The 24,763-nt window shown below is 42.6% G+C and overlaps 3 protein-coding genes across 3 annotated transcripts; all 3 read left to right on the plus strand.

Annotated features, from left to right (window-relative positions):
* Positions 1-1,601: 1,601 nt before the first annotated feature.
* Positions 1,602-11,266, plus strand: LOC104319031 (solute carrier family 2, facilitated glucose transporter member 11). The gene is made up of 12 exons (XM_009920598.2): positions 1,602-1,954; positions 4,010-4,108; positions 4,548-4,708; positions 6,319-6,443; positions 6,700-6,829; positions 7,409-7,557; positions 8,113-8,300; positions 8,448-8,558; positions 9,067-9,168; positions 9,332-9,407; positions 10,122-10,249; positions 10,587-11,266. The coding sequence occupies exons 1-12, from the start codon at positions 1,931-1,933 to the stop codon at positions 10,791-10,793; spliced, it is 1,500 nt and encodes a 499-aa protein (XP_009918900.1). The 5' UTR covers positions 1,602-1,930; the 3' UTR covers positions 10,794-11,266.
* A 2,083-nt stretch (positions 11,267-13,349) lies between these two features.
* Positions 13,350-18,735, plus strand: LOC104319033 (macrophage migration inhibitory factor). The gene is made up of 3 exons (XM_009920600.2): positions 13,350-13,527; positions 17,694-17,866; positions 18,609-18,735. The coding sequence occupies exons 1-3, from the start codon at positions 13,420-13,422 to the stop codon at positions 18,673-18,675; spliced, it is 348 nt and encodes a 115-aa protein (XP_009918902.2). The 5' UTR covers positions 13,350-13,419; the 3' UTR covers positions 18,676-18,735.
* Positions 18,736-21,804: 3,069 nt separating this feature from the next.
* On the plus strand, positions 21,805-24,474 carry LOC104312447 (macrophage migration inhibitory factor). The gene is made up of 3 exons (XM_069795108.1): positions 21,805-22,089; positions 23,182-23,354; positions 24,209-24,474. Exons 1-3 carry the CDS (start codon positions 21,982-21,984, stop codon positions 24,273-24,275), a joined length of 348 nt encoding a protein of 115 aa, XP_069651209.1. The 5' UTR covers positions 21,805-21,981; the 3' UTR covers positions 24,276-24,474.
* The last annotated feature ends 289 nt before the right edge of the window (positions 24,475-24,763 follow it).

Below are 24,763 nucleotides of genomic sequence, written 5' to 3' on the forward strand. Positions count from 1 at the left end.
AGTATACATGGGAGGTGTCAGAGACAAAGAGTCATACAGAAGTTTCAGGGCACTACATGTACATTTTCTTGCAGAGACATCAGCTGATTGGTAAGGTATGCCTCAAATACTGACTCTAACTGAGCCAGATAGAAACACTTAACTGGATCAGTGAACTGCTGTCACTAGACACAAAACCCCATAGATCTGGCCTGTATTAAGGAAGGCCTAGCACAGCTTTCCATGTGTGTCACATGTGACTGTAAAATTGCAAGATAAACGAGTAAATAACCTGATGTTGTAAGATTTACGGTCCTGATCACAATTATGACTAAAGGATATCTGTAGGATATCTGCTAACTACTTATTAGCACTAAACTGCACATCTAATAAAGGCGGCCTCACTCAGCACTGCGTAAGTAATAAGACCACAGAAGCAGTACAGTAACTAATCAACATAAATGCAAATGACATTAAGCATTAAGGGCATTACAGGATGAAGACTCTTAATCTCCCCAAAGTAGGAATCCTAAATTAAAGTACAAGAGTGAAAAGTTACAATATGTATAATGTATACTAAGCAGAAGTGGGTAAAGTAGAACAGAAGAAAATATGTGCAACAGGCTTCATTTGAGAAGGAATGCCCCATGCTGGTAGCTACATATTATTGCCTGCTTGTGCCTTCCCCCAGTATCATCTAAGCAAGACAGATACTAGCAGCTAACATGGCATTTCTTTTCTCTGCCAAATGCATAGTATGTTGTTTCAACTTTGTATGAATTTACAGAAAAGGAAATTAATTCTTAGCATCAGAGGGACAGTCTCATTTGTGCTCTAACAACAGCTTATCTGCTGGAGAACCTAATCTGAAAAAAAAACTGCCATGAACTCTCAGCACACATCAACAACAAAGTCAACTTCATGATGACGATCGCATAACAATGGGAGAAATGGCAGGGTGGTGCTACATGCTACATTTCAGACATTAGCTAGAGAATCTGTGAATATTCTTTGCATGTGATGTATTTCCTAGCAAATATGAGTATTTGCATCCAATAAGCCCTTTGTGATGTCTTCATCCTCATCCTCTTTAACTGAAGTGTAAATGGCAAATGATAACTAAGCTATTTACCAATTTAGTACATACAAAACCCTCTTAACTATGAAATAAATGAAGTTAAAACCTGAGAATTTTCTATCTGAAGGAAGAGACAAAGCTCCAGCTATGGAGGTTACAGGACAGTTTCAAAGCACTCTTTTTTTCTCACAGACACAGAAATAAATATACTGACTAATGGAAATGCCAGACAAAACTGTGCATGACTTTGAAATCTTCCTCTCCCAGCAAAGGAAAATCAGCTCCTATGAAGTATTTAGCTGGTCAAGCCTGGTGTGCCACTGTAGAATCGTTAAGTTTCTAGACTGTTCCAAAATGATGGAGCATTTCAATTCCTTTAAGTAATGATTAAGTTACGATGTGCTCCAGTTGCTGTCACATGAAGAGAGAATAGCTCTTTCCTATTATATGTCAAAGTCCTATAGCTCACTGCCCAAGCTCCATCTAAGATTCCCAACAGATAACATTGTCTTTAGGATTCTCAGCTTTATATTGAAAACTAAGTGATTATTGGAATCCTGTTTAAAATTAATGTCTCAGTTCCCTCTACCCCTAGCACAAGACAGAGTTCATAAAGTATACAGGTTGACCGCAAGGGAGACCATCTTGTTTACTTGGGCTAGGCACAACCATTGGTTGAAATATTTAATCCAACAATTCTAAACTTTGTACAACAGCTGAAATATGTGTAATTAACTCAAAAACCTTTGAAGTAAAATTTAACTTCAGTAACACGGGACTAGTTCACTGACACTGCTATTGCATAATGTGAGCATTTGGTTCTTTTGGCAGGTACTAGCCAGTAAGCAACAGGAATCGGCTCTTTCATAGGATATGGCTACCTTCTTCTCTGACCTGGTGAGTATCTGGTCACTTTTTCTTAGGCCTCTGACTTATAAAGGACAAAGCTAACATAATACTAAAGATCCAGATTCCTTAAAGATTGTAAGCTCTTTTGGGACAGAGACCATCTTTCTCTTCTTCATTTAAACATCACCAAGAACAATGGGGCTTGGGGCCATGAAAATCATGTTGCATGGTCTTTTCTGTGCAACAAGATAAAAGCAAATCAAATCAAATCAAATCAAATCTAGCAAAATAAAATAAAAATAAGATAAAATAAAATAAAATAAAATTAAATTAAAACTAGCAAAAATCCTGGCAGTTCCGCCACTGACAATGGTACTGTACATTTGTCTTCTGAATTACTGAAAATAATACTCATTATTAAGCACTCTGATTACTTCCCAAAGTAATTAATAGATTAACTGTACTGCAAAAGGCTAAGAAATTCATGACATAAGCTTTAAAATAATTTTCTTAATTTCATCCATCAAGAGTTTCCATAGTCTTAAACAGGGAAGAAGTTATAAGTATTTCTTGCTCTATTTCTCAACTGCCAGCAAGAAGCTATTTTGCTTTCATTTTTAAGTATTAAAATTGTTAATTTGTAAGTCTATTGCAAAAAAAAAAAAGGAAAAGTGAGAAGGTGAGTTTTTAATTTGTTTGAATGCTTTTGTCAATTAGCAAATCCATTGAATTTGAGACAGGGTTTTTAAGGAAATTTAGAGTCTTCTGGTCCATAGCTTCGTGGTTCTTGTCATGTGATAACTTGGAAAATCCAGCTGTGGACTAATTAAGTAACAAGCTCTTGAAAGATGGACCTAAGAACCATAAAAAGGACCATTCTTCTAAGTATCTCCCAGTTCAGCATTATTCACATTCACATTACTTTGTTCCTGCCTGGCTGCATTTTCTACCAGCTTCTCTTCATCCAGGCACTGATCTCCAAAAAGCTGTGAGCTCATGAAGTTCATATGTGACATGAAAAGAACACAGAGCACAGTGTCCTCTATACAGAGATGGTGTTACTGTCCTGGTCTGTGATGTGCTGAAAAAAAAGGGAGATGCAGTTAAACCCCAAAGAACCCTGAACATATCCTGATGGGGCTAAAATTGCAATTGTCCTAGGTTTGTTTTACTAGGTACAGTCTAATCTGTTTGAGGGTAACTCCATCTAGCCTTGCAGGCACTTGGAAACAGGACGGATGACCAGTGGTATCACATACCTTAAAAAGGTCTAAGTAGTTACATGTTATGTTTTTTCCCTATTTACAGTTAAAATTATTTCATTCACCAAAGCAGTCAGCATATTTCAGTCCCTAATCCTTGACCAAGGAAATTATAGATGGACAGTATCTCCCTAGCCTGGAAGATGCCAAGCCCTTCAATATGCAAGCACATACTTTCATGGTTAAATAAATAGAAAAAATAAAATATTGAGAAAGAAGAAATGAAATCCCAAATCAAAGTCAGGAAGATTTTTATTTGAATGCAATTACAGGGGCTATTCCAAATCATTATCTTCTCTTTGTAGTCCATGCCTTTCTGAAAAAGCTAAATGTTAAAAGGATCTTTTCTTTACTATGCTTAAAGATACGACACAGTCAGAAATGAAAGCAGAGAGTACAATAAAATGCTGTTGATTTTTAATGCTATACTTTTGTGGCATAACATTATGGTTTGATGTCCATAGGTTATTGTAGATTGCAGACAAGGAAACTGATTCCCTCTTCCCCTCATCCAGGACTGACACCTTTATCCAGCCAGCCTGTCAGACATTGCAGGCATACAGTGAGAGCTGTACTATCAGGAACACCTTTTAAAACACCTTTTCCTTCTTGCAAGCAAAGTGGTGGATTATCACTCTTATACTAGCACGTAGTCTTGCTATGGCCCTGGGGCTGATGATTGCACTTTGGCAGTAGGTTAGAGGGATTTTGGAAAAATGTTTACATTCAAGAGGATTTGAAGTGGACAAAGGAGGAGGACAAATGTGGCTACAAAGTCTCTGGCCCTGCATAAATCTAGACTAATAAGAAGCTGATAGAGCATTTTGTTTTTGCTTCGCAGGTTCAGTTCCGGGGACTATTTCAAATGATCTTAGTGCTGGGAATTGGTGGTAGTTTCCCATATGGATTCCACATTTCTGTCATCAACTATCCTTCTGTGGTAAGTGGGCATCTCCCCGAGGTTGAAAACACAAAATGGAGAGCCTGAGCTCTCCATTCTCCCACAGATCTCAAATTTACTGAGCATTCAGCTGATACATCTATGCCTTTTCTTTGCCTAACAGTAACATCAAATGTGTAGAGGCCTTTTTCTCCTTTAAAGGAGGCATTTTCTGTTTTAAATAAGTTGTTACCACACAGTATACAAGCCTCCAAAGGAAGACAGAAAATGTGCTTTTATCATGCTTCCCGGGAAGCTTACTGACTGATAAAAACTTGAAGATTTTGCAATGTGATCTCAGCTAACTTGTTTTACTAAGAAAGTTAGTTTCAGAATAAGTCTAATATTAGAACCACAGGCTAGATCTGAAGTACAACAGCCAAATAATATGAAGGGATCTTATACCCATTATCCACTCAAATCTCATTTTATTTTTCAGCACATCAGGAAGTTTATTAATGAAACCTGGATAGAGCGACACGGCTCTCCCCTCCATCCTGAGACAATCATGCTGTTGTGGTCCTTCATTGTGTCTGTTTATGGGATAGGAGGATTCCTGGGGAGCATCTGCTGTGGCTACCTGACTACAAAATACAGGAAGTAAGTGTTTCTTGTAACAGCTCAATAGTCAGAAAGTACAGGGAAATACCAAAGTGAACAAATAAACTTCTTTTTGGTTGAAGCAGTCTAATTGAAGACAACTGATTTGGTTTGCTAGAACATCCACCTCTTTCAAGCAGCAAGCAGTCTTCTATCTTGTTTATCTGCCCTCCCCAGTGAACTGTATTTCTGTAAAGGCTGCATTCATCATCACATCACCAGATCAGTGCCTCTGGGAGTAGCAGGATAGTGTACCTGCCTCGTGTTCTCTTCAACATCCCTTATGACTCTCATAAAGATCTCCCCAGCTTTACAAACTCCAAAAAAGGAGCTGTGTGTCTTGTGTTGTAACACATTATATGCAGTTACTCTAACCACTGTGTGGAAGATACCCTTCAGTGTCAAAGAAGAGCCAGATTTCCATTTAAATACACTCATTTTGGGGTGATGGCATTACATTAAATATTCAGATCTAACCTAATGAAAATGTGAAGAGAATAGAAAAAAAATAAACTACCTGTAACTACGCTGTAAAGATGCAATCAGCGCCAAAACAAATTCTCCAAGAGACATCTCTGTTCTTCGCAATCCATTTTACTGAAAATCAGTTCCAAACTATTTTTCCCACTGATTGGAGAAAGGATTCCTCACCAGTCTGGTCTGTTCTCAGTGCCTTTTGTGTAACACCACTAATTTCATTTGCAGAGAAATTGGCAAACATATCTACTTGGTGTGACCCACTTAAAGATCTGCTCCACAACCCACTGATCCAGAGGCCCCTCATATGGGTCTCAACAAACCATCTTAGCCTGCCTGCAATTGTGTTCTTTCCTATCAGGTAAGTGCCCCCAAGAAATTTCTTGTGGGACACTGCCTCATCCCACACTCAGGGCATCTCCCAAGACTGGAAACAAGATCATGCACTTCTCCCATGGGTTATTTAACACACAGTAAACTAAGTGCTGAATCACAGTCTTCTAAACACAATATCTCTGTGAATCTTTAATGTATGCAAGAGGACTCTTGTCTAGCAAACATCACAGCAAAACAACTGAGTGCAAAAGACTTTGATTTGAGCCTGAGACATCAGGGTTGTGAACATACCAGCCCACAATTCACACAGAGTGTCTTTTGAAATATGCCTCTTAAAACTCTTTCTGCCATCTCAGACCACATCCATTTAGCCATGAGTGTCTTTAATATGAGTCATTCTAGAATGGGAGCCATGGACTTAGATTATTTCTGGGGAACAACCTGACATTTTATGAGGAGTTCTAGCCATTTAAAAATCTTGGTGACAAGCTGGGCCAGTTCTTTGATCTCTCTTCTTTCCCCACTTGTACTGTGGAAATGCTGATTAAGTGTTCCAACTGTTTAAATTCTAAGCTAAAAAGTATTAATAAATTCAAATCTAAAGGATCCTGAAATCTTAAAGAATCATTTTGAATATCCAAATTCAAAAAGTCAAAATTATTTCAGCCATTCCTCAAAACAGCAGGAATGGCTGTACCATGCTTCCTGTCACAGCAAGATTAGTCAAAAGAGTACAAGAGGTCCTCATTTCACACTAAGTTCTCATTGGCTTGCCTTTTTTTTCTTCCCCCCCCTAGAAAAAAGTGCCAAATGTGCACCAACCTGATCATGCTGGTAGCTGCACTTTTCATGGCCTTCAGTAAAACAGCCAAATCCTTTGAGATGATTCTGGTCGGACGCTTTCTCTATGGCATTGGTACAGGTATGTGCTCATGCCACTGTGGAGTGCAAGCATACCTGCTGTCCCAGGATTGCCTCTACAGGTATTGCCATTCTTGGAGAGACATTTTTAAAGCAAATATACTACACACTTAATAAAAGTGAAACACATCATCCCTTTTGCAAGAAATTGTAATCCAAATACCAGAGTGCATGGAGACAATGTAGGAGAGGATGGAGTAAAAAAGTTAAGCTTTTCTAAATATTTTAACAGTCATTTATCCTGTTCTATGTTAAAGGTTTTTCTCTCAACATACATCCTCAGTATGTAGGAGAGATTTCACCCAAGAAGTTGCGTGGATTTACCAACTCCACAGTTGCTGTTTTTCTGACACTGGGAAAACTCACAGGACAGGTTATTGGACTACGGTAAATACTCCAATCTTTCTATCAGGTTACACTAAAAATAGTAGAAATGTTTCTATAACCTTATCCTCTCACCTAGTCAGTGATTGAGAGACCCTGTCATCTTCCCCAAAACAGGCCTTAGCTTATGCCAGAAGAAAAGTTTTGATCATAATTGAGGCAAACATATAGTTTTAAATATAGAAGACAGAAAATTAATTACTCATAATCTGATTTATTCTTATTTCCACACCCTTTCTACTAGGGGACTTCCCCTTAAAAATTTACTATACCTACATGAAAAGTCTTAGCAAGATGTTTTGATCCTGTGGTCAAACAGGGATCAAATGAGTCTCATCAGCTCTCTAGTCATTATATTGGATCCTGATGATATTTAGAAAGTTCTTCAAAATGCCAAATAATTCCTTTTAAATTGCCAGAAATAAAAATAGTCAAATTTGTGAAATTTGCCACATTATCAATTCAGGTTTTTGTTCCACTGCACCCTTGACTGGAATTTGAGCAATCTTCATCACCCAGAAAAACTTCCTGAACATTCACTCCATTATTTCAGCATAATTTTGTTTCACATACACTTTCCAGGGAGATTTTAGGAAGCGAAGCTTTGTGGCCATGGTTATTAGCATCTAGTGGACTTTCAGCATTGGTTCAACTGGTTACCCTCCCATTTTTCCCTGATTCACCATCCTACCTCCTGATACAGAAGGGTAATGAGGAAGCCTGCAGGAAAGGTAGAGTGTCTACTTTCCTCACCTACTTCACTTCATTTGATATGTTAGAGTGACAGCCTCTGTCAAAGACAAGAAAGCAGGGCTGAGCTGTGCAGCACAGTGCGGTGCCACAGAGTAATAGCAGAGGCAATTCTAAATAAAACAGCTGAGGTCCCCACAGCAATACATCTGTATTAACTTGGGGCCTCACTCAGTCTAATTTAACCAGTTAAGAAAGACAGATATATATTAACATGTCTAACATTTCCCACTTTGGTGGGCCCTACTTTATTTCTTTAAAGGAAATAGTTTAGGCAGTTCAGTTTTTATTAAATAAAACATACTTAAATGTTTACTTTGTTTACAATTAAGTCAGCTCAGCATTTGAAAGTTATGCTATAATGACAACCAGAGAGACAAAATTCTTCTGTTTGCCTACTGCCCCAGAAGCAACCAGATGGCAGCACTGACACCACGACCTACACCAATGGACAGGGAGACTAAAGCGTTTAACATAACCACTCGTGATGGAGCTATACTGGTAGAATAATCCACTCCCCTCTTTCTCCTCAACAGCCATCAGGAAGCTCTGGGGGGAAGGAGACCATCAAGCAGAAATTGATGACATTATGAAGGAGAAGGTTACAATGACAAGCACAAAAACCTTGCGTGTCCTCGAAGTAATAAAAGAGCGATCTTTGCGCTGGCAACTTTACATTTTGATGACTGTCATGACCACCTTGCAGCTCTGTGGAATCAATGCAGTTGAGTGCTCTCTTTATCCCCAGAACAAGAGGCAACTCTAGGCAGCATTACAAACCCCTCTAAGTTAATGTTACTATACCAGCTTAGAATTGCACCACAATTGCAACACTTTTTTCACAGGTGCATTTCCTCTCTGCATTTTTCAGATATACTTCTATTCTTTTGAAGTATTCCACACAGCCAAGTTTGAAGAATACCTTATCCCATACGTGTCCCTGGGAGTTGGGTTGTGTGAATGCTTATCCTCTATACTGTGTGTAAGTCTCTTCAGACTTGAGTTTGAAGGAAAAATTTAATGTAGTCAATGATTGTACTTTTCCTCACTTGTAACTGGCTCAGGGAAGAGTTGCATAACCTAAGACACATCTTCCTGCTTCTGCAAAACCACATGCAGGATAAAAGGCAGACCTTTTCCCAAATTATTTGCACAACTGTATGTCTTTTGACTCATTTTTATTCTGTAAAATAATTTTTTGATGTTCTGGACTAGATGTGTGTATGTATGTGTGCACAATTTGATATATACCAGCATGCAAGAAAGGAAACTGTCTAACAACAGCCTAGGGTTGACTAATAAACACTGCGTGATTAATAATGAATTAGCTTTGAAGAAATTAATCAAATTCATTAGGAATTAAGAGACTCTCAAATGACATTGATTTCTGGCTATTATTCAGATAAGTCTTCTGTGAAGAACACATGGAGAGGGGAGGAATTATTTCATTTGAGAACTGGGATTTATGACCCATGTTTTCTTCTTTTCAGAGCACCCTTATAGACCGATTTGGGAGGAAGGTGCTGCTATGGGGAGGATACACGCTGATGTGTTCTGTGCTAGCACTCCTTACCATGACCCTGTCACTGCAGGTAAAGAGGCAGCAGCCTTTTGGCTACTTATCCAGCATCAGCCCACCTTTCCAGTCTTGCCTCACAGGATATGTACAAAAACTTGAGCAGTGGCAGAAAATACAGAGCTCTGCTATTCTGTCATGTATCTAATGGTTTGATATCACTGGTTTCTCACTTTTAGCATCAGTTTTTCTGGATGCACTACTTCAGTGTTATCTTGATCTTCCTGTTCGTTGTCTTCTATGGAACTGGACCATGTGAGTATATCAGTGGCAATGTTGGGAGGACATTTTGTATCATATTGGTTGGTGACACAACTGGCAGAGGAAGAACAGTCTAGTCCCATGGTAAAAAGTTCTAGAAATTAAGGAGAGAAGGGCAGATATGTACAAGTGGGAGACAGGAAAAGGATACAGACACCTCGAATTTTATTGCTGATCACAGGTTCTAAATAATTTAAAACACAGTGTCATCTTCTCCAGAAGGTTTGAGACAGAGATTTCAGAATTATTTTTAAAATACTCAGCTAAACCCAGGATTCTAGGCATTGCCACGTACATCATAGTAATCATAACTCATTAACTTAGCAAGTTAAGCTTTTTGCCTACCAACATGCTTCAGGTGGAACTGACCACAGGAGCCAAAAGGGGAGTCAGTTTTATAAATTACTGCATGCTAATAATGGCTACCAGTGCAATATGGAACTGCACAGATCCACTGGCACCAGAAAAAGAATTCCAGTATGTACAAGAGAAACCTAAATTAACAGCTTAAGTCTGAAATTAACAGCTGTAGTCTCCTTCTGGAATCAATCACCCATGTAGCAGAGGCCACCTGCCAGCAGGCCACCTATTCTGCGTGTCTGACATTTTCTACCACTGCCATTGTAAGGATCTTCTAGCAGAGGAAATGTGCACTGAGGAACTAAAGATACACGTATACCTGGTTTGTGTTTTGCTTTTCTTTTTCAGCTGGAGCCACTATATCTATCATGGTTGAAATCTTCAGCCAGTCATTCAGACCATCAGCCTTTCTGATTGTTGGCTGCATCAACTGGATGGGACTGTTTGTACTTGGGATGATTTTTCCACTGATTGTTGTAAGTGACTCTAACTGGATCCCTCCCTCCAGGCTAATCCACTTCTGAATGCTGACAGGGAGCAAAATAATAGCAATAAATTAAAATGACATGCAAAGCTTACAGCTCTGTCCAAATACTAAACCTGCTCAGGAATCCCCCAGGCCTGTCAGAGGAGCAGCAGTTAGACTGGCGTCAAACGTGGCCAGTAAAAACTCATGGTTTGATACCTGTCCTGGTTTGTCTATTGAGCACACCTTTGAATTTTAATTACTAAGATACAGACTTGTACCCAAGGACAGGGAAATAGAAATGAGATTCTTATATTCCTTACAGTGTCTCCCATTTCTGCTTGCAGGATAACCTTGGACCCTTCTGCTTCCTTATCTTTTTGGGAATCCTTGCTTTATCAGCAATTTTCATCTACCTGTATCTCCCTGAGACCAAGGGAAAGTCAATCATGGAAATAAAAGCAGAATTCAACAAGCTGAATTTTGGAAAAAAAGAAACCTCAGTCACTGAAAATAGCTTTCCTAAGGAACAGTTGTTCTGCACTAAACTCTGAACGTCCAGAGCAGAAATTTGCATCTCTTAGGAAAGACAGGAAAGACAGGAAACGATGTTGCAATAGAACTAAACAGAAAACATTAAAAAACAGACTGCAAGGTCTTCTGTTTCTTATTCCCTTTTTCTTTTTTTTTTTTTTTGTAAATATAGATAAGAAATTCATTATGCTAGTGTTTTATTTCTTGCTGTTATCTAAATATTTTCACAGGAAATTTCATCACTCCATTTTAAGATCTACTGGATATAATGAGATTTTTTTCTAAAAAAGCCCCCAACCTTTTATGCTAGTCTACTATAAAGTTTTAAAACATTTTGCTAGCAGTTCATAGGGCCCAAATCCTGCTAGAAGAACATACATACAGGCTCTGCTCACATCCCTGGACCCACAGCCCTGGGCCTCAGTTGGTCTCTCTTGTTCCCAGGAGTCCTGTCCAATGCCACAGGTACCTGAACGGTTTGTTATTAAGCTTTCCTAAATGAGACCTCACTAGCTCTAAGTACCTCATAATCAGGAAACTGCTGACAAATAGCTCAGAGTATCAGAAATATGAAGGAACAAGTGAAATAATTTAAGACAAACCAAGGGAAGGAAGGATTAAGACATCTGAATGATCATCAGTCATGAGGCTGGGGAAACACAGAAGTCTAAAATATTTGACTAGCAGGCTGACAGAGGAAAAGCTAGATACATAGTTTAGGGTGACCCGAGCAGATACAGATTCACAACATAGCACAGTAAATTAGGAAAAAAGTTTCCAGCCATGATAACAGAAAAAAATATTGAAGGTGAAATTGTACTGTGCAACAATCCTTCTGGAGATGTAATGGAAATCTGAGTGGAGAACATCGTAGTAACTCTGGACAGGGAGAAGGACCTGCCAAACAGAGATATTATTGTATGCAAAAGAAGTAAAATGGCTGGTATAAAATAAAGCACACTCCCAAGAGCATCTGTGATGTCTAAGGATCTGATTTCCAACCTGGTACCTCAGCCTCTGGGAATTACATCAGATGTTTTCAGAGGAGAAAGAGTTTGTTTTGGAAATGTTTTTCTTGTTATGTAAGCAAACTGCGAATAACGAGTGACTATTGTACCCAGCAGAAAAAATAGGTTGTGAAGTTCATTGGAAATACAGTCTAAGTTTTTCCAAGTGACCACGAACAAGTATAGTATGATTTGTGACTAAATGCTTTGGATCATGCCACCTGCTTTCAACTAATCACTGCAGAAAAGATTCATCAATATTACAAACAGCAGTTCCTCTCCTTACAGATAGAGCTGTCACTTGAGTTTGTTTTTAGTGCTTTGACATAGGAAATGTCCTGGAAAGGCTGTTTGTACAAACAGATTTTATTTCTGGATTTTTTTCAGGATTTTCATTATTTTCAGAATGCTTTGGATACAGGAGGCACAATCCACTAACATAAGCTGTAGAGGAACACTGTCACATAGTAATTCATCTCCTGAGTTTTTATTTGCTGGCTTTTTACAGCAAGGGCGCTACAGTGAAGGAACTGACTTAAAATCAACATACCCCACACAATCAACTTAAACATGTTCATATGGAGGTTTTTCACCATTTAAAAGTATTTGTTTAAATTACACCATTGCAGTACAAACATTTAGCATAAACTATAGAAAGCTCTCCCTCTTTTCCACAGACCAGTGAATGGACTGAGTAGGAAAGCCCTTAACTCACAGAAACTACTGGGCATAAAGACACCCATCACCTTTAACATGAAGAGATTAACAAACCATTTATTTTATCTCCGTCAGCATTTTCAACCTGCTTTCCACACACACATCTCACTGCAAACACCCCCAACCAAATGCCATATGACCCCTCTAAATCACTTCTTTCATGTAAGACACTACTATGCAGCAAAGAGAACTGATCCCAGCTCTGCCACATGCTCCGCTCTGGATAAAACCCTCTCATTTTAGAAAGCCTGTGGATTTCCTGTCTCTCAGGAGATCCTGTTGACTGTTATGGGACTATGTGCACAACGAAGGAGCAAGTTGAAAACAAGCCTCATCTGAGTATGTAGAATCCAGTGCTCACCACAGTGGAAAATCAAGACCCTGATTTTAAGGCATCTTTGTCATGACTTAGTCACAGTTCAGGAAGGTTTCCACAACATGTGTTACTGGGATTTTTCTGTTATGGCCTATTCCACAGAAAGAGCCCCAGACCTCACAATTGAGATGTCCATCTAAATTTTTTAAATAATTATGAGACTTGCATAAAGAGGCACATTATCACTCTCCCACTCTCAAACAGTCCCTGAAACACTTGCTTTTTCACTGGTTTTCACGATCAGGCTGTATCCAGTGTCATTTTGGATGCTTTGATTTCCAGAGTGCAAAAAGCCGCTCCCCCCCCGCCCCGAAAGCTGTACCTTGACTATCTGCATTAGCAGCCAGCAGCCTGCAGATGGCACATGCAGCCTCGCCTCTCCCCAGGCACTCCCACCCCTCCAGGTGCACCTGCGGAAGGTACCACTGACTATTTAAAGGCTCCTGAGGCACTTACTAGCATGGTGGGGTAAGCTGTCTCGTAGGTGAGTTAGGAACAAAGCTGTGTACAAGGTGAGCCGAAAGCAAGCCCTCTTGCGATCCAAAGATGCCTAAATTCATTGTTAACACAAACATTAGTAAGGATAAAGTTCCAGAGCCTTTAATGGGAGAGCTCACCCAGCAGTTATCAAAAGCAATGGGCAAACCAGCACAGGTAAGAAGAGATGCTCAAATGTTTTCCTTATTTAGTCAGTTGTGCCTATGCAATGAGCTATTTCTCAGCGATAGCCTCTATAAACTAATATACCTAATGGCTCACCAGTATTTAGAGCCTTCTCTCTGTACAGATGTCAAATACTTGTTTGCTGTGACTTAGCTCTTTTGAGGTCTTAAAACACCTAAAGTATTTAAACTAGCTTTGCGTATGATGGTATTCCATGTAGATCAAGACACTGGATGGGGGGGGGGGTGTATGTATACGCAGGTATCTCTGTGAATATCTCTCAAGAATCTAGCTGACTGAAAGCAAGCCTCACCCTCTAACTTCCTTGCTGAGTCCTGATGAATATGTTTGTTACCTGCCACCAAATTGCTGGTACCCTAGTGGTTACAGCTGAAGAAAAAAATAAGGCATTCAGCTTGCTTGGACACTTAGCAAAATGCCCATGTAACATCTTGCTACTTGTAGTCAAAACACCAGAATAAAATCTGCTTCCTGGTTTCATTAGCAAACTGAGGGATTTTTACCTGCTAAAAGCCCTGGCAAGATGCTACTAAGGTAAAGTACTGAAAGACTGTTGTTAAGGGTCTTATAAGGCTTTCATTTTCTTAATTAATCCTGAAAGGTCACTAGTCACTCTATCAGTTGTTTACTGAAGACTGTTGATGAATACAAAAAACAAAGGGAAAGCTTCTCTATAGAGCTGTAAGCTTTATAACATGAGCTACTCTTCAGTTGCTGTAGCAGTAGTAACTTAAATGAATCGCCTGTAGATCTTTAGGAGCTTGGTGAAGTGCACTGTCTATGTATTCACTAGCAAATGAGTGTTTTCACAAAATGTTTCTTATTTTACTTTGGGAGTGATGCTTTGGAACTGTAGAAAGAATGAAGTTCTGGTGCCTACAGAAAGGATTCCGAGGGCTCCCCAGCAAACCTTTTTCTGCCCACTGGGACATCTGAAGTTCTTGAGCAGATCTTTGCTCTTCATGGAAACAAAGCACTCTGAAATGGTAGTCACTCTGGTCTACTTAAGATGGCAACAGATGTCTCAGAACCCCTTATCAATTGTTTGATAACTGACACAGGTGGAAGTGTCCTGAGAAGTGAAGAAAGGGGAAAAATGGACCCAAACATAAAAACAAAGTGGGATAACTGGGAATATTAGAACAAACTTCTGAATGTCTTAAAAATGGTAAGAGGAAAATTGAGCAGCCGGCATGGTTTTGTCAAAACCAGGAACAGTTTAAATAGTTCCACAATAGTGTCATGCTCAGATCTAGTCCACACTTCCAGTTAATAACTCGGTGGACTGGGTGTGCAGATGACAATAGCTTGTATGCACAGGAGACAGAGTAAGAATTCAAGAATGTAATTAGAGGTATCTTCTCAAATCAAGAAGCTTTCTTTCAATAGCTGATTAATAAGTCAAGCTGCACAAAAGACAAAGAATAATTCATATAAGCAGAACAGATTTGGGGAGCATTATGGGTTACAACACGAATAAGAGTTAAGACAATACTTGGGAGGAGAGGAATTTCATTTTTGTTGTGCACAAGGTGGAAGTAAGCCTCAGCAGGAATACTCCATCCATCCTCTCTGCTGTGAGAAAGATGTAGGCAGATTAGAGATGCACCAAAGCAAAAACACTAGAGAAATAAGAGAATTCAAGGATCAACAGATATTCTGGCTCTTCTAGAGAGAGAAGGCTGAAGAAGGAGGCTGTTATGGAAAAGATGGGAACTTTTTTTTTTTTTCCTTCCTCTCTGGCATAAGGCAGGAAACAGCTGGCTTAACCTGCAGCAAGATTTCAGTTAGATCTTGCAGGAAAATTTTAAAAGTTCCAGTGACTTCTAGTCAGGTTCTGCATTGGATTTGTGCCATCAATCCTACCAGTGGTGGAATGGTTAATAACACTGACATTTCTTTGACCAATTAGAAATTTGCAGTTCAGCACTGATAATTAGAATATCTTTATTTGTTATTTTGTGGCTGTAGACTTTAAAAGACAGTTTTATATGGTTGGATGTTCCATCAAATTGATTTGATGTCAAGTTAAAAAGCCAGCCGACCTGGAGAAGCCTGGTTCTACTGTGTGTCTTCCAGGCAGATTGTTTGATGTCTGATAAAGGGGTTCCTCTTCCTCTAGGGACAGTAATGGAGCTCTATGAAATCAACCAGTCTCATTAGACATGTAGGAAATCAATCTCTGCAAAATTCAGCCAAAGTTAGTTATCTTGGGGAACAGAAGCATGTTTTAGGCTTGTATAAGCCTTGTCTCCACAGAAAGCAGGCTAAACTGTAAATGGGAGTAAGATTATTTTTTTTTCCAACACATGCAGTAATATAATGAAATTCTTATGTAAAACTGATGTGTTCTATCCCTCTTCAAAAAAAACCTTTTTTTTAATCAATCTAGCAAACAAGTACTTGCTGTTGGGGGGGGGGGTGGAGTGGTGTCATCTGGTGGTTCTTGCATAACAGGTCCTGAATATAAAGCTAGAGGCCAGGGCTGGGATGCAGCTGGAACAGGTTTGTGCAGCAGTGTGGAAGGGATATGTAATGGGACTTAAAAATATACAGGGAACAACAAAGATTTTTTTTGAGGAGGAGGACATGCAAGCTCTTCGTGACAAAGGAGGCAATAGGAAAGGGAGAGTCTTTTAGTTATAACACAGAAAGAAGGAAAGGATTAGGGTGGGCTGGAATGCAGAGCTTTCCTCTTGCAGGAAATGGTACCATTTGAAAAAAATACTGATTTTTATTTTTCATCAAACAGGTTTTTTTCTACTGGAGAAACTGTTTCAAACATTTCAAACTGCTCTAAGAAGAAAATAATGCTGATTAACACTTCAGCTTGATTTTTTTTTTAATAATAATCTGCTTCTGGGGTAGATGTTAAAGGCATATAGGTACCTACATCTGGTATAAAACTGAGAGCACAGGGTGTCCAGCCAGGGGAGAGAACAGGGCCAAGCAAGTGGTACCTAAGCAGGATCTCCTTGGCTTATCCTGTACTGCTGTGGTCTGATGCATCTTGCAACCAAACAAGCTGTAAATGACAGCCAAGGCTAATTACCCAGATAACTCCTGGTACTCAGGCTAGCTTGTTTTACCAAGAGGGTTAATTGCTGCTGAGTTTCAATGATGCACTGCTAATAAACGTGGGTAAGAAAAGAACAGAAGCCAGATGGATGCCAAAGGAACTGATCCCTGGATTCCTCCTTGTGTGGATCTGACACTGTGTATTAGCAGCAGGGAAAATTGCAGGCTGGTCATTAATATTAACATAGATACTTTCTTCTATTTTTCCTGCTATCAAGAACAAAAGTGGGATTAGGCTGTATTTTGTTTAATGAGGGGGATGTTGATTTAGACCTCTGCTGTGTCAGTTCACATGTACCTCAGCAGGGAAGACTGCAGCAGGAGCCAGTGAGGTGCAAAATCTCTCTGGAACGTAGGGCAGCAGCAATGAAATTGCACACCCCCACTTGCACCCAGCCTTCCCGCACAGGCAGGGAGAGTCCAGTGGCTCAGAGGAGGTTCTGGAGGTATTGCAGGTCGCTGAGCTCTTGGAGCACCTGAACTTTCTACCCAAAATTCAGAGTTGGTAAAGATGTTACTGCAGGGTCCTCCTTCTAACAGTGCACCTGGGCTGAGTATCCAGAACCCATCGTTCAGTAGGTAATTGAGTATACTGGGGTTGAAGGTTGCAAGACAGCAGGCAGGGAAGGATCTTTGCAACAGGGTAACTTAAGAACAAGAGTGAAACTATTTGTGTTTTAGTAAGTGGTGAAAAGCATCTCTGAGTGCCTGGGATTGCTCTCTTTTATAATTATTATTTTTATGTGCTGCTAGTACTTTTAGTTAAGAATACAGCCATTCTGCAGTAGATGAAAGAACTGTGATGGCAGTGCCTGCTCCCAAAGGGTATGTTGTGGGAATGTGATTGTATTTCATACCTTGTCATCTTTGACTTGCAGGAAAATGTTTAGGAAGTCTGGAAGTGCAATGAAGTACATGCAGGAGAATTTCAAAAGCTTAAGTGATAGGCATTCACCTATTTTCACTGCAGTTTAGGCACACAAATACCTTCATGGATTTTCAAAACTTTTCCTAACATGGCAAAGGAAAATAACATTCTTTTCTTATTCTTCCAACAGTATCTAGCAATACAGATCTCTCCTGATCAGCTGATGTCCTTCGGTGGCTCCACAGACCCTTGTGCTATGTGCTTTCTCTACAGCATTGGTAAGATAGGGGAGCAGGAGAACAAGGTGTACTCAAAATTGCTTTGTGACCTGCTGAACAAACAGCTGAAAATATCACCTGACAGGTGAGCTCATATAGCAACTTGTCTGACATGGCTTTCTACAGATTAAAACTATTAATCCCACACTTGTCCTTCGGTGTTCCTCTATTAACATTCTGCTTGGAGAGGCTTAATGCCAAGTCAATAGAGCAACTCTCCAATTAAAAAGAAGAAAGGAGCAATTGCATGAGCTGCAATGCCAATACCCAAAAGCTGTAAAATTTCTCTTAGTTGAAATGATGGAGGCTCAGGCACTGCATGTACTCACAGATCTCATGTGTGCGAAACCCCAGGTACAGGCAGAATAACCTGATGTCATTAATTGATAACTTGAGTAACATGTACCAACACTTCCCAACTGCCTGTGGGGTACAAGTGAAGGTCTATTATAAAAGCTTCCGCTTAAATAAAAGCGTTTCTAGTCCTTTTCCTGAAGGTACACCAATCTGCTCCAGAAATGACTGTAAAAACACAGCATCCTGAGATCTCCTTGAAAGAAGTAGAAAAATACCAGGAACCCCAGAATGCAAGTAGGCAAGGCATTAAAAGGGGGGAGGGGGCATGTGGAATATGCAACACTCGAACATACCTGCCAGAATTTGCAAAAGGAAATGTGTAATTTGCTGAGACGCAGTGCAGGCCTGAGAAGTGTAAAGCCCTGCGGGACAGTCTACAGCATGGCTCTGTGTGTTCTGCTGCAGGAACACCCTGGCCAGCCTGCAGTGCTCTGCTCTCAGCAACTAATGGTGTCTGCCTTCCCTTTCAGAATTTATGTCAGCTTCTTTGACATCAGTGCCGGCAACGTAGGTTGGAACAACACAACCTTTGGTTGAGGTGCCCTCAGGTGGTAACAGCTTATTCCTGAACCCTCACAGCGGTTTTTGAGCGCTGCACTTCTAGTCATGTTACCGGTATCTGGCACAAATGCAAAAGGCAGCGGTACCTTAGTTGCTGCTACCTGCTGCTGTTTAACATCTTGTCTGCTGCTTAAATAAAAGTAAAAATCCAGTAGGAGCCTTATGACTGAGACTGTCTTATTCTGGAAAGGCCTGTGGTTGAGATAGGTGTTTTCTCAAAAATCTTAATAGAAGCTTTTCTTTTTTAAAAACAACTTAGTCTTTTGTGTGAAGATGAACACTCCATTTGGGTATGCCTTTGCCCTATTCATGCAGGACAGCCTGGCCAAATTTAAATACGATTATATTGACCTGAGTTCAAAATACACTTACATTTAAGTCAATAGATGTGGCTATCCATGTGGCATATGGCCCTCCCTTCAAAAAGAGGAAAGACATGATTGCCTCTTATTTGAAAGGGATGGATTGCAGACCAGGTCTTCCTTAGATCTTAACACTACATGCACCTCTAGCTGCTTAGCAGAAAAACTCATGCTGCAAGAGTCTCCCAGGGCTCCGGATAGGCAGAGGGAGTAAGTGGAAAAACCCACTGTTCACTGTTCTGCCCTCCCCTTTTCAGCCGTTGAACAATTTGCAGTGACAGTGAAGATTAGAGCACAGCTCAAAATGAGGCAGAGGCACAGTGAGCCATTCCCAGAGGCCAAAGCAATGAATTACTTACAAAAGGAAGATTTCCATATAAATATTTATTATTCAATAATATTTGACCCAAGCCCTGGGTCAAATAAAAGCATTTGCTTCCAGAGTGAAACAGAAAGATTGAATACAGATCTGTTTCCTGAATCTCTAAAATTAGGTGTATTGTGACTTTTTTTTTTTTTTCTGGAAGAACAAACCCACCTCACCCCTGTTCTGAGCTCTGTTGTGAACATCCCATTTTGTCCCTATCACAGCTTTGCTTTGCAGCCACAGTCTTTAAATACAAGCCTGTACCTCAACCTGCAAAAATGCTTTGTTCAGATAACAAATGAAAGCTGCTTTGGTGAAGCAAAGCAGCACAGCCAATGAAGCAACATGCTACTTGGCACCTAAATACAGCATATCTTATTAAATATTTTTCATTCCATTCAATGCCTTGCAGAGCTGCCCAAGGAAGAAAGACATGGCACGAGGTAAGTAGTCTTTTGGCAGAATTGCTTGCAGAGAACAGCTACGAAGCCCTTAAACACAGCAGAACTTTCCATGGGGAGGCAGTTCCCTTTTCCAGAAATCAGTCTGCCTTCTTCATAGAGCCACCTGGTCAAAGAATGCTGCCTCTGCCTGTTCTTGAAGCCACAGTACCAGCATTCTCTGATGTTCTTCTGGTCCAGTTGCTTTGTGCTCAGGTTTTGACTGTGATGCATGTGGGTATGTACAACAGCAACCTGTGAATGCCCCAGCCCTGCTATTTGCAGTCAGCCTCCAGGAAAGGCTTCAGCCTGCCCCACATATCTTCTGAAGCCTTTCTATGCTAGGTGCTTTCAGAGTTATTCTCAGAGCATCCAAACCCTGAAATGTGTGATCCTAAGGTATCTCATGGCACTAGTAAAATTAAGACCACCTCTACTTGCTAATAGTCCTTATACCCTCTAAAAGGGAACATAAAAGCTTTCTTTGTCTCTGGCACATCATTAGACTGCTCTTTAGTATATTTCTGCAAAACAATTTACCTTGCAGTTTTTTGCTCTTAGACACATTTTTTCATTGCTCCTATTTTAATTACAGGCGATTGTGTTTTAAAACAGATGCTGTTCACCAAGAAAATGTATTATGAATGCATGAGTGTGGAGCAATCACTGGAGCGAGGGGTGTGCACGAGTACGCTGGTATTTGGTTAACTTCTAAAGATGCATCTTTAGAAGCTATGAAAATGTATGCACTGCTTCTTCCATAGTCAAGGGAGCAAAGGAGAATGAAAACACAGATGTCTCTCTGTTGTGTGGCAGCATGGCCAGGTTCTGCCACTTTGGGCCTGGCAGGCTGCAGAGCAAGCACACTGGTGGTGCCAGAATTCCCACCCCACCTCCATGCAACAACTCTGGGAGGCACTACACAATGGCAGGGAGCTGACGATATTAGTTCTCAATAGCACTGTTAATCACTAAAAAAATAAATGGTCCGGTCCTGCCAGTTCTCAGCCTTCTAGCCTGTGCCACTCCAAAGCATTCCCATACAATACTGTCCCTTACTTTTTGTTCAGGACTACATGTGTTCACATGTGTAACATGTATGTATGGTCAAGCTTTCTAGCAGCAGCAGTGCTGGGACTTTGTTAAAAACTAACACGTGCTCGATTTCTGTGTGTAAAAATGTCTGTGTGGAGAGGGCTCTGGGCCTGATTCTCCTTAGCCTTCCCGTGAGTCATTCCAAGCAGCACAGCAGAGCTGCGCCGCAGTCACGGCGGTGTAAGAGGCAGGGTGGGGAGTCGTGCCCTCTGCAGCCTACGTGCATCGCATCACACAGCCCAGCAGAAGGCTCATCTCGCAGGCTGCCTCTCACCTCCGAGTAGACACGCACCGTTTCATTTCTAAGCAAAACCAGATCGCTTCTGCCTTTTTCCAGCAGCAGAATATGCTGTGAAAATGAGGATGCTGAGGAGTAATAGATCACTCTCAATCTGATTGAAAAACGTTAGAGAATAATTAACACGTCAGCAAGTCAGACGTTTCTCTTGCATCCCGTTAAAGCTATGCACGCAGTTAAAACAAAAACCGTACAAACGTGCCTTCATTTTGCAAAAGAAAAAAATTCCCTTCGGAGCCAGGGCAAGTATCCCTTTTTGCAACTGCCAAGCTAGGGCCTCTAGCCCTTTTTGGCCCTGATCCTGCAAAAGCCAGTGGGAGTACTACAGTGGTAGTACCACATGCGCTGATACCAGGTTATGTATGAATCGCCCAGCGCGGCAGGACTCAGTTCCAGGGAGGAGCTACACCAATTCCCCCCCCCAAAATGCTCAATGGTAGTAACAAAGCAAACAAATCACGGCGGAAAGGGGGGAAGAGCTCTGGCCGGGACGCTGCCGCGGGAGGGAAGCCGTAAGCCGCAGCAAGGGCAGCAGACGGGGGAAGGGGGGGGGGCAGTCCCCCCCGCCCCGCTCCCTCCCCTCCCCGCCGGGCGCGGCCCCTTTAAGGCCGGCGCGGCTCCGCGCCCACTAAAAGCGCTGCCGCCGCCGCCGCCTCGTTCCACTCTGCCTCCGCCGTCGGTCCCTCCGCATCGCACCGTTCCGCTCCCGCCGCCGCCATCATGCCTATGTTCGCCATCCAGACCAATGTCTGCAAGGACGCCGTGCCCGACAGCCTGCTGGGCGACCTCACCCAGCAGCTGGCCAAGGCTACCGGCAAGCCCGCGCAGGTGAGGGCGGGCCGTGGGGCCCGCTGCCGCCGGAGGCGGAGGGCCGGGGCCCGGCGGGGGCTGGGCAGGGAGCGGGGCGAGCATGTGTGCGGCGCCCGGCGGGAGGGTCGGCGGGCCCGGCGCCGAGGGGAAGGCCCTGGCGGGGCGGCCGCGGGGCTGCGCCCGCTCTCTAGCCCACCCGGGGCGAAGGATGGGCGGAGGGGCCGCGGCCGCCGAGGGCAGCGTCTGCGGGCACAACGGGACTGCGGGCCCCGCCGCTCCGAGGGAAGGGGATGGTGCCCGTTCCCCCACCCCGGCAGCCCTCCGGGGGTGGGGTGGCGAGGGAGCCGCGGCGCGGCGGCGGGCCTCCCGCTGCCTCCGTCTGCGCTGCAGCCCGTCCCCAGGCCTATCGGCCTGGCGGCCCGGAGCAGCGGCATGACCTACGGTAAATTCGGTGCTCGATTACCTACAACGCCGGAGATTTGTCCGTGCTTGTGCCCGGGAGTCGGGATTTCGGCCGCGGAGCTGTGCCAGCGGCACGTCTGGGGGAACCGGCTGGTATCTGCCAGGCCAGGGAGCCTGGCAAAGTGAAGTAACGGATACCGGAGCTCTCCTCCGGGCTGCCTCCTCCCCCCGAGCTGCTCCCGGTTATCCCGGGATCAGATACGGCCCCTCTTGAGCCAGACCACTGCAGCCTGAGAAGCCAAAGCCCCCTAAGACTGAATTGGAGACAGGCCCAGTGGCTCAGTCAGTGATTTGAGGGTGTGAATTTTGGCACGCAAATACGGTTTTAAGGCCTTTATCTCCAGCCACGTGCCCTTTGCCCTGCGCAGCGGCAGTGCTGTGGCAGGCAGGAGTACCCGTCTCGCCTGTGGCTTTGCACAAACACAACCTTCGTTCTGAGAGCCAGGCTCGGGGGGATCCACGCAGCATGCACTGCCGTGCCACCCGTGTGGGCTGCAGCCACTGAGCCTGGCAGAGGGCAGCGCTGGGGAGCTGCCCGCGCCGCAATACAGCACACAACTGCGCTGTGTAAAGTTGGTACCTAAAAGCAAGTTTGCATCAGGAGAGGGAAGGCGAGATTCGCTGTAACTGTGTGTTCTCTTACCACAGTACATCGCTGTGCACATCGTACCTGATCAGATGATGTCCTTCGGGGGCTCCACCGATCCCTGCGCGCTCTGCAGCCTTTACAGCATCGGCAAAATAGGAGGGCAGCAGAATAAGACTTACACCAAGCTCCTGTGTGATCTGATCTCTAAGCACTTGCATGTATCTGCAGACAGGTAAGGCTGGGATGTGATTTTTAACCTTATTTTTTTGGCTTTCTGAAACTGCTTTGAAAAGTTTATTTTAAAATACAAAGAGCCAGGAATAAGTCTGTGTGTTTGAGAAAAAAACAAGTGATCGTTTGCAGTGTTTTCATGTCCAGTTAAGAGTTTGATGCCTACATCTTTCTCATGAGAGTCCTCTGTTAAATGGCTTCCTGTTCTCGGAGTAGAGAAAAATACCAGAGGTCTGACAAGTTGTACGGCGTGTCTTTCACCCCTGAGGTATGGTGTCCTCTGGTGATGGGAGGCTGAAAGCACAAGGGAGGAGCAGTAACGGGCTGGAGCTGAAAGACAAAAGTAGAAACCAGCAAGCTGTGAACAGCTCCCTTGCAGGCTGCGGAGCCTTGGGAGAGTGTCTGTGTACAGCGGTGAAGGTCTGGAAGAACCTGCTGCCAGTGACATGCTGGGGTTGGAAGGGAGAAGTGCAGAGCCAGCCCCGAGGGCCTGTTTGGTTTTCGTAAGGCTGCCTGTCTGACACGTGTGAAGGACTGCAGCATTTGGAAACAAAAGGGTTTGATCTCAAATATCTTTACAGGCTGCTAACCAAAAGCTGTCTGGTGTCTGGACAGTCCCTGACTGAAGAAGACTTTGTATTTTAAAAAAGAAAAAAAAGTACAATTCTAGGGACTCTGAGGAATATTGACTGTTTGGAGGCTGTACCAGAGAAGTTAGCTAGATTTCAGTAAAAATTAAGCTTGAAATTTCTTGAGAGGAATGGGAAGCACCGTCCCCTGTCTTGTTGTCCTGTCTCGCTCATTACTTATATAAATGAGTTAGGGTCACTGTGTCTTCCTGTGCCTCTTCTGCAGGGTGTACATCAACTACTTCGACATGAACGCTGCCAACGTGGGCTGGAATGGCTCCACCTTTGCGTAGAGCTCTCCCGGCTGCCTGAAGAGGCTGCTCCTGGACCTACCCTCATCCTGCCCCTTAGCAGAGACCGCCGCACAAATGGCCCTGTGTTGCATTTTGTGCACTCTCACAGATCGATGGCTCCTTGCTAGTGTGTTTAAATATTGCTGCTTCAACATTCCTGTTTTCTCTGTGTAGAAAACAAATAAAGATTTAGAAGTAAGCTGTCTGGTGTAGGCTTTGGTGCATTGGGGATGGAGCTGGGCAATCAGCAACTTATCTGTTTCACTCTGCTGAAGCAAACAAAAGGAACACTTTGAGCTTGCTTCTGTGTCTCAGACATGGTATTTCACAGTACACTTAGACTGAGTGGCACATGCCTGACAGCACTCCAGGGTCATTTTTACCTTGCTGGGCTCAAGGCTGTGGGTGCCTTCAGGGTTTCTTGTTGCTCTGAGTTTCGTTTGGGTTTTTTTGGCTATGTCCTCTGTTGCCACAGCGGAAGCAGTCCT

This window comes from Haliaeetus albicilla, chromosome 10 (genome assembly GCF_947461875.1).
Source record: "Haliaeetus albicilla chromosome 10, bHalAlb1.1, whole genome shotgun sequence".
Taxonomy (NCBI): domain Eukaryota; kingdom Metazoa; phylum Chordata; class Aves; order Accipitriformes; family Accipitridae; genus Haliaeetus; species Haliaeetus albicilla.

What these genes read in the sequence shown, in the direction of transcription:
- LOC104312447 (XM_069795108.1), top strand. Translation starts at nt 21,982, where the DNA reads ATGCCTATGTTCGCCATCCAGACCAATGTCTGCAAGGACGCCGTGCCC. An exon ending in CTACCGGCAAGCCCGCGCAG is followed by an intron (nt 22,090 to 23,181) that starts GTGAGGGCGGGC and finishes CTCTTACCACAG; the next exon opens with TACATCGCTGTGCACATCGT. An exon ending in TTGCATGTATCTGCAGACAG is followed by an intron (nt 23,355 to 24,208) that starts GTAAGGCTGGGA and finishes CCTCTTCTGCAG; the next exon opens with GGTGTACATCAACTACTTCG.
- LOC104319033 (XM_009920600.2), top strand. Translation starts at nt 13,420, where the DNA reads ATGCCTAAATTCATTGTTAACACAAACATTAGTAAGGATAAAGTTCCA. An exon ending in CAATGGGCAAACCAGCACAG is followed by an intron (nt 13,528 to 17,693) that starts GTAAGAAGAGAT and finishes TTCTTCCAACAG; the next exon opens with TATCTAGCAATACAGATCTC. An exon ending in CTGAAAATATCACCTGACAG is followed by an intron (nt 17,867 to 18,608) that starts GTGAGCTCATAT and finishes CTTCCCTTTCAG; the next exon opens with AATTTATGTCAGCTTCTTTG.
- LOC104319031 (XM_009920598.2), top strand. Translation starts at nt 1,931, where the DNA reads ATGGCTACCTTCTTCTCTGACCTG. An exon ending in TCATCAACTATCCTTCTGTG is followed by an intron (nt 4,109 to 4,547) that starts GTAAGTGGGCAT and finishes TTTATTTTTCAG; the next exon opens with CACATCAGGAAGTTTATTAA. An exon ending in AGCTCTGTGGAATCAATGCA is followed by an intron (nt 8,301 to 8,447) that starts GTTGAGTGCTCT and finishes TGCATTTTTCAG; the next exon opens with ATATACTTCTATTCTTTTGA.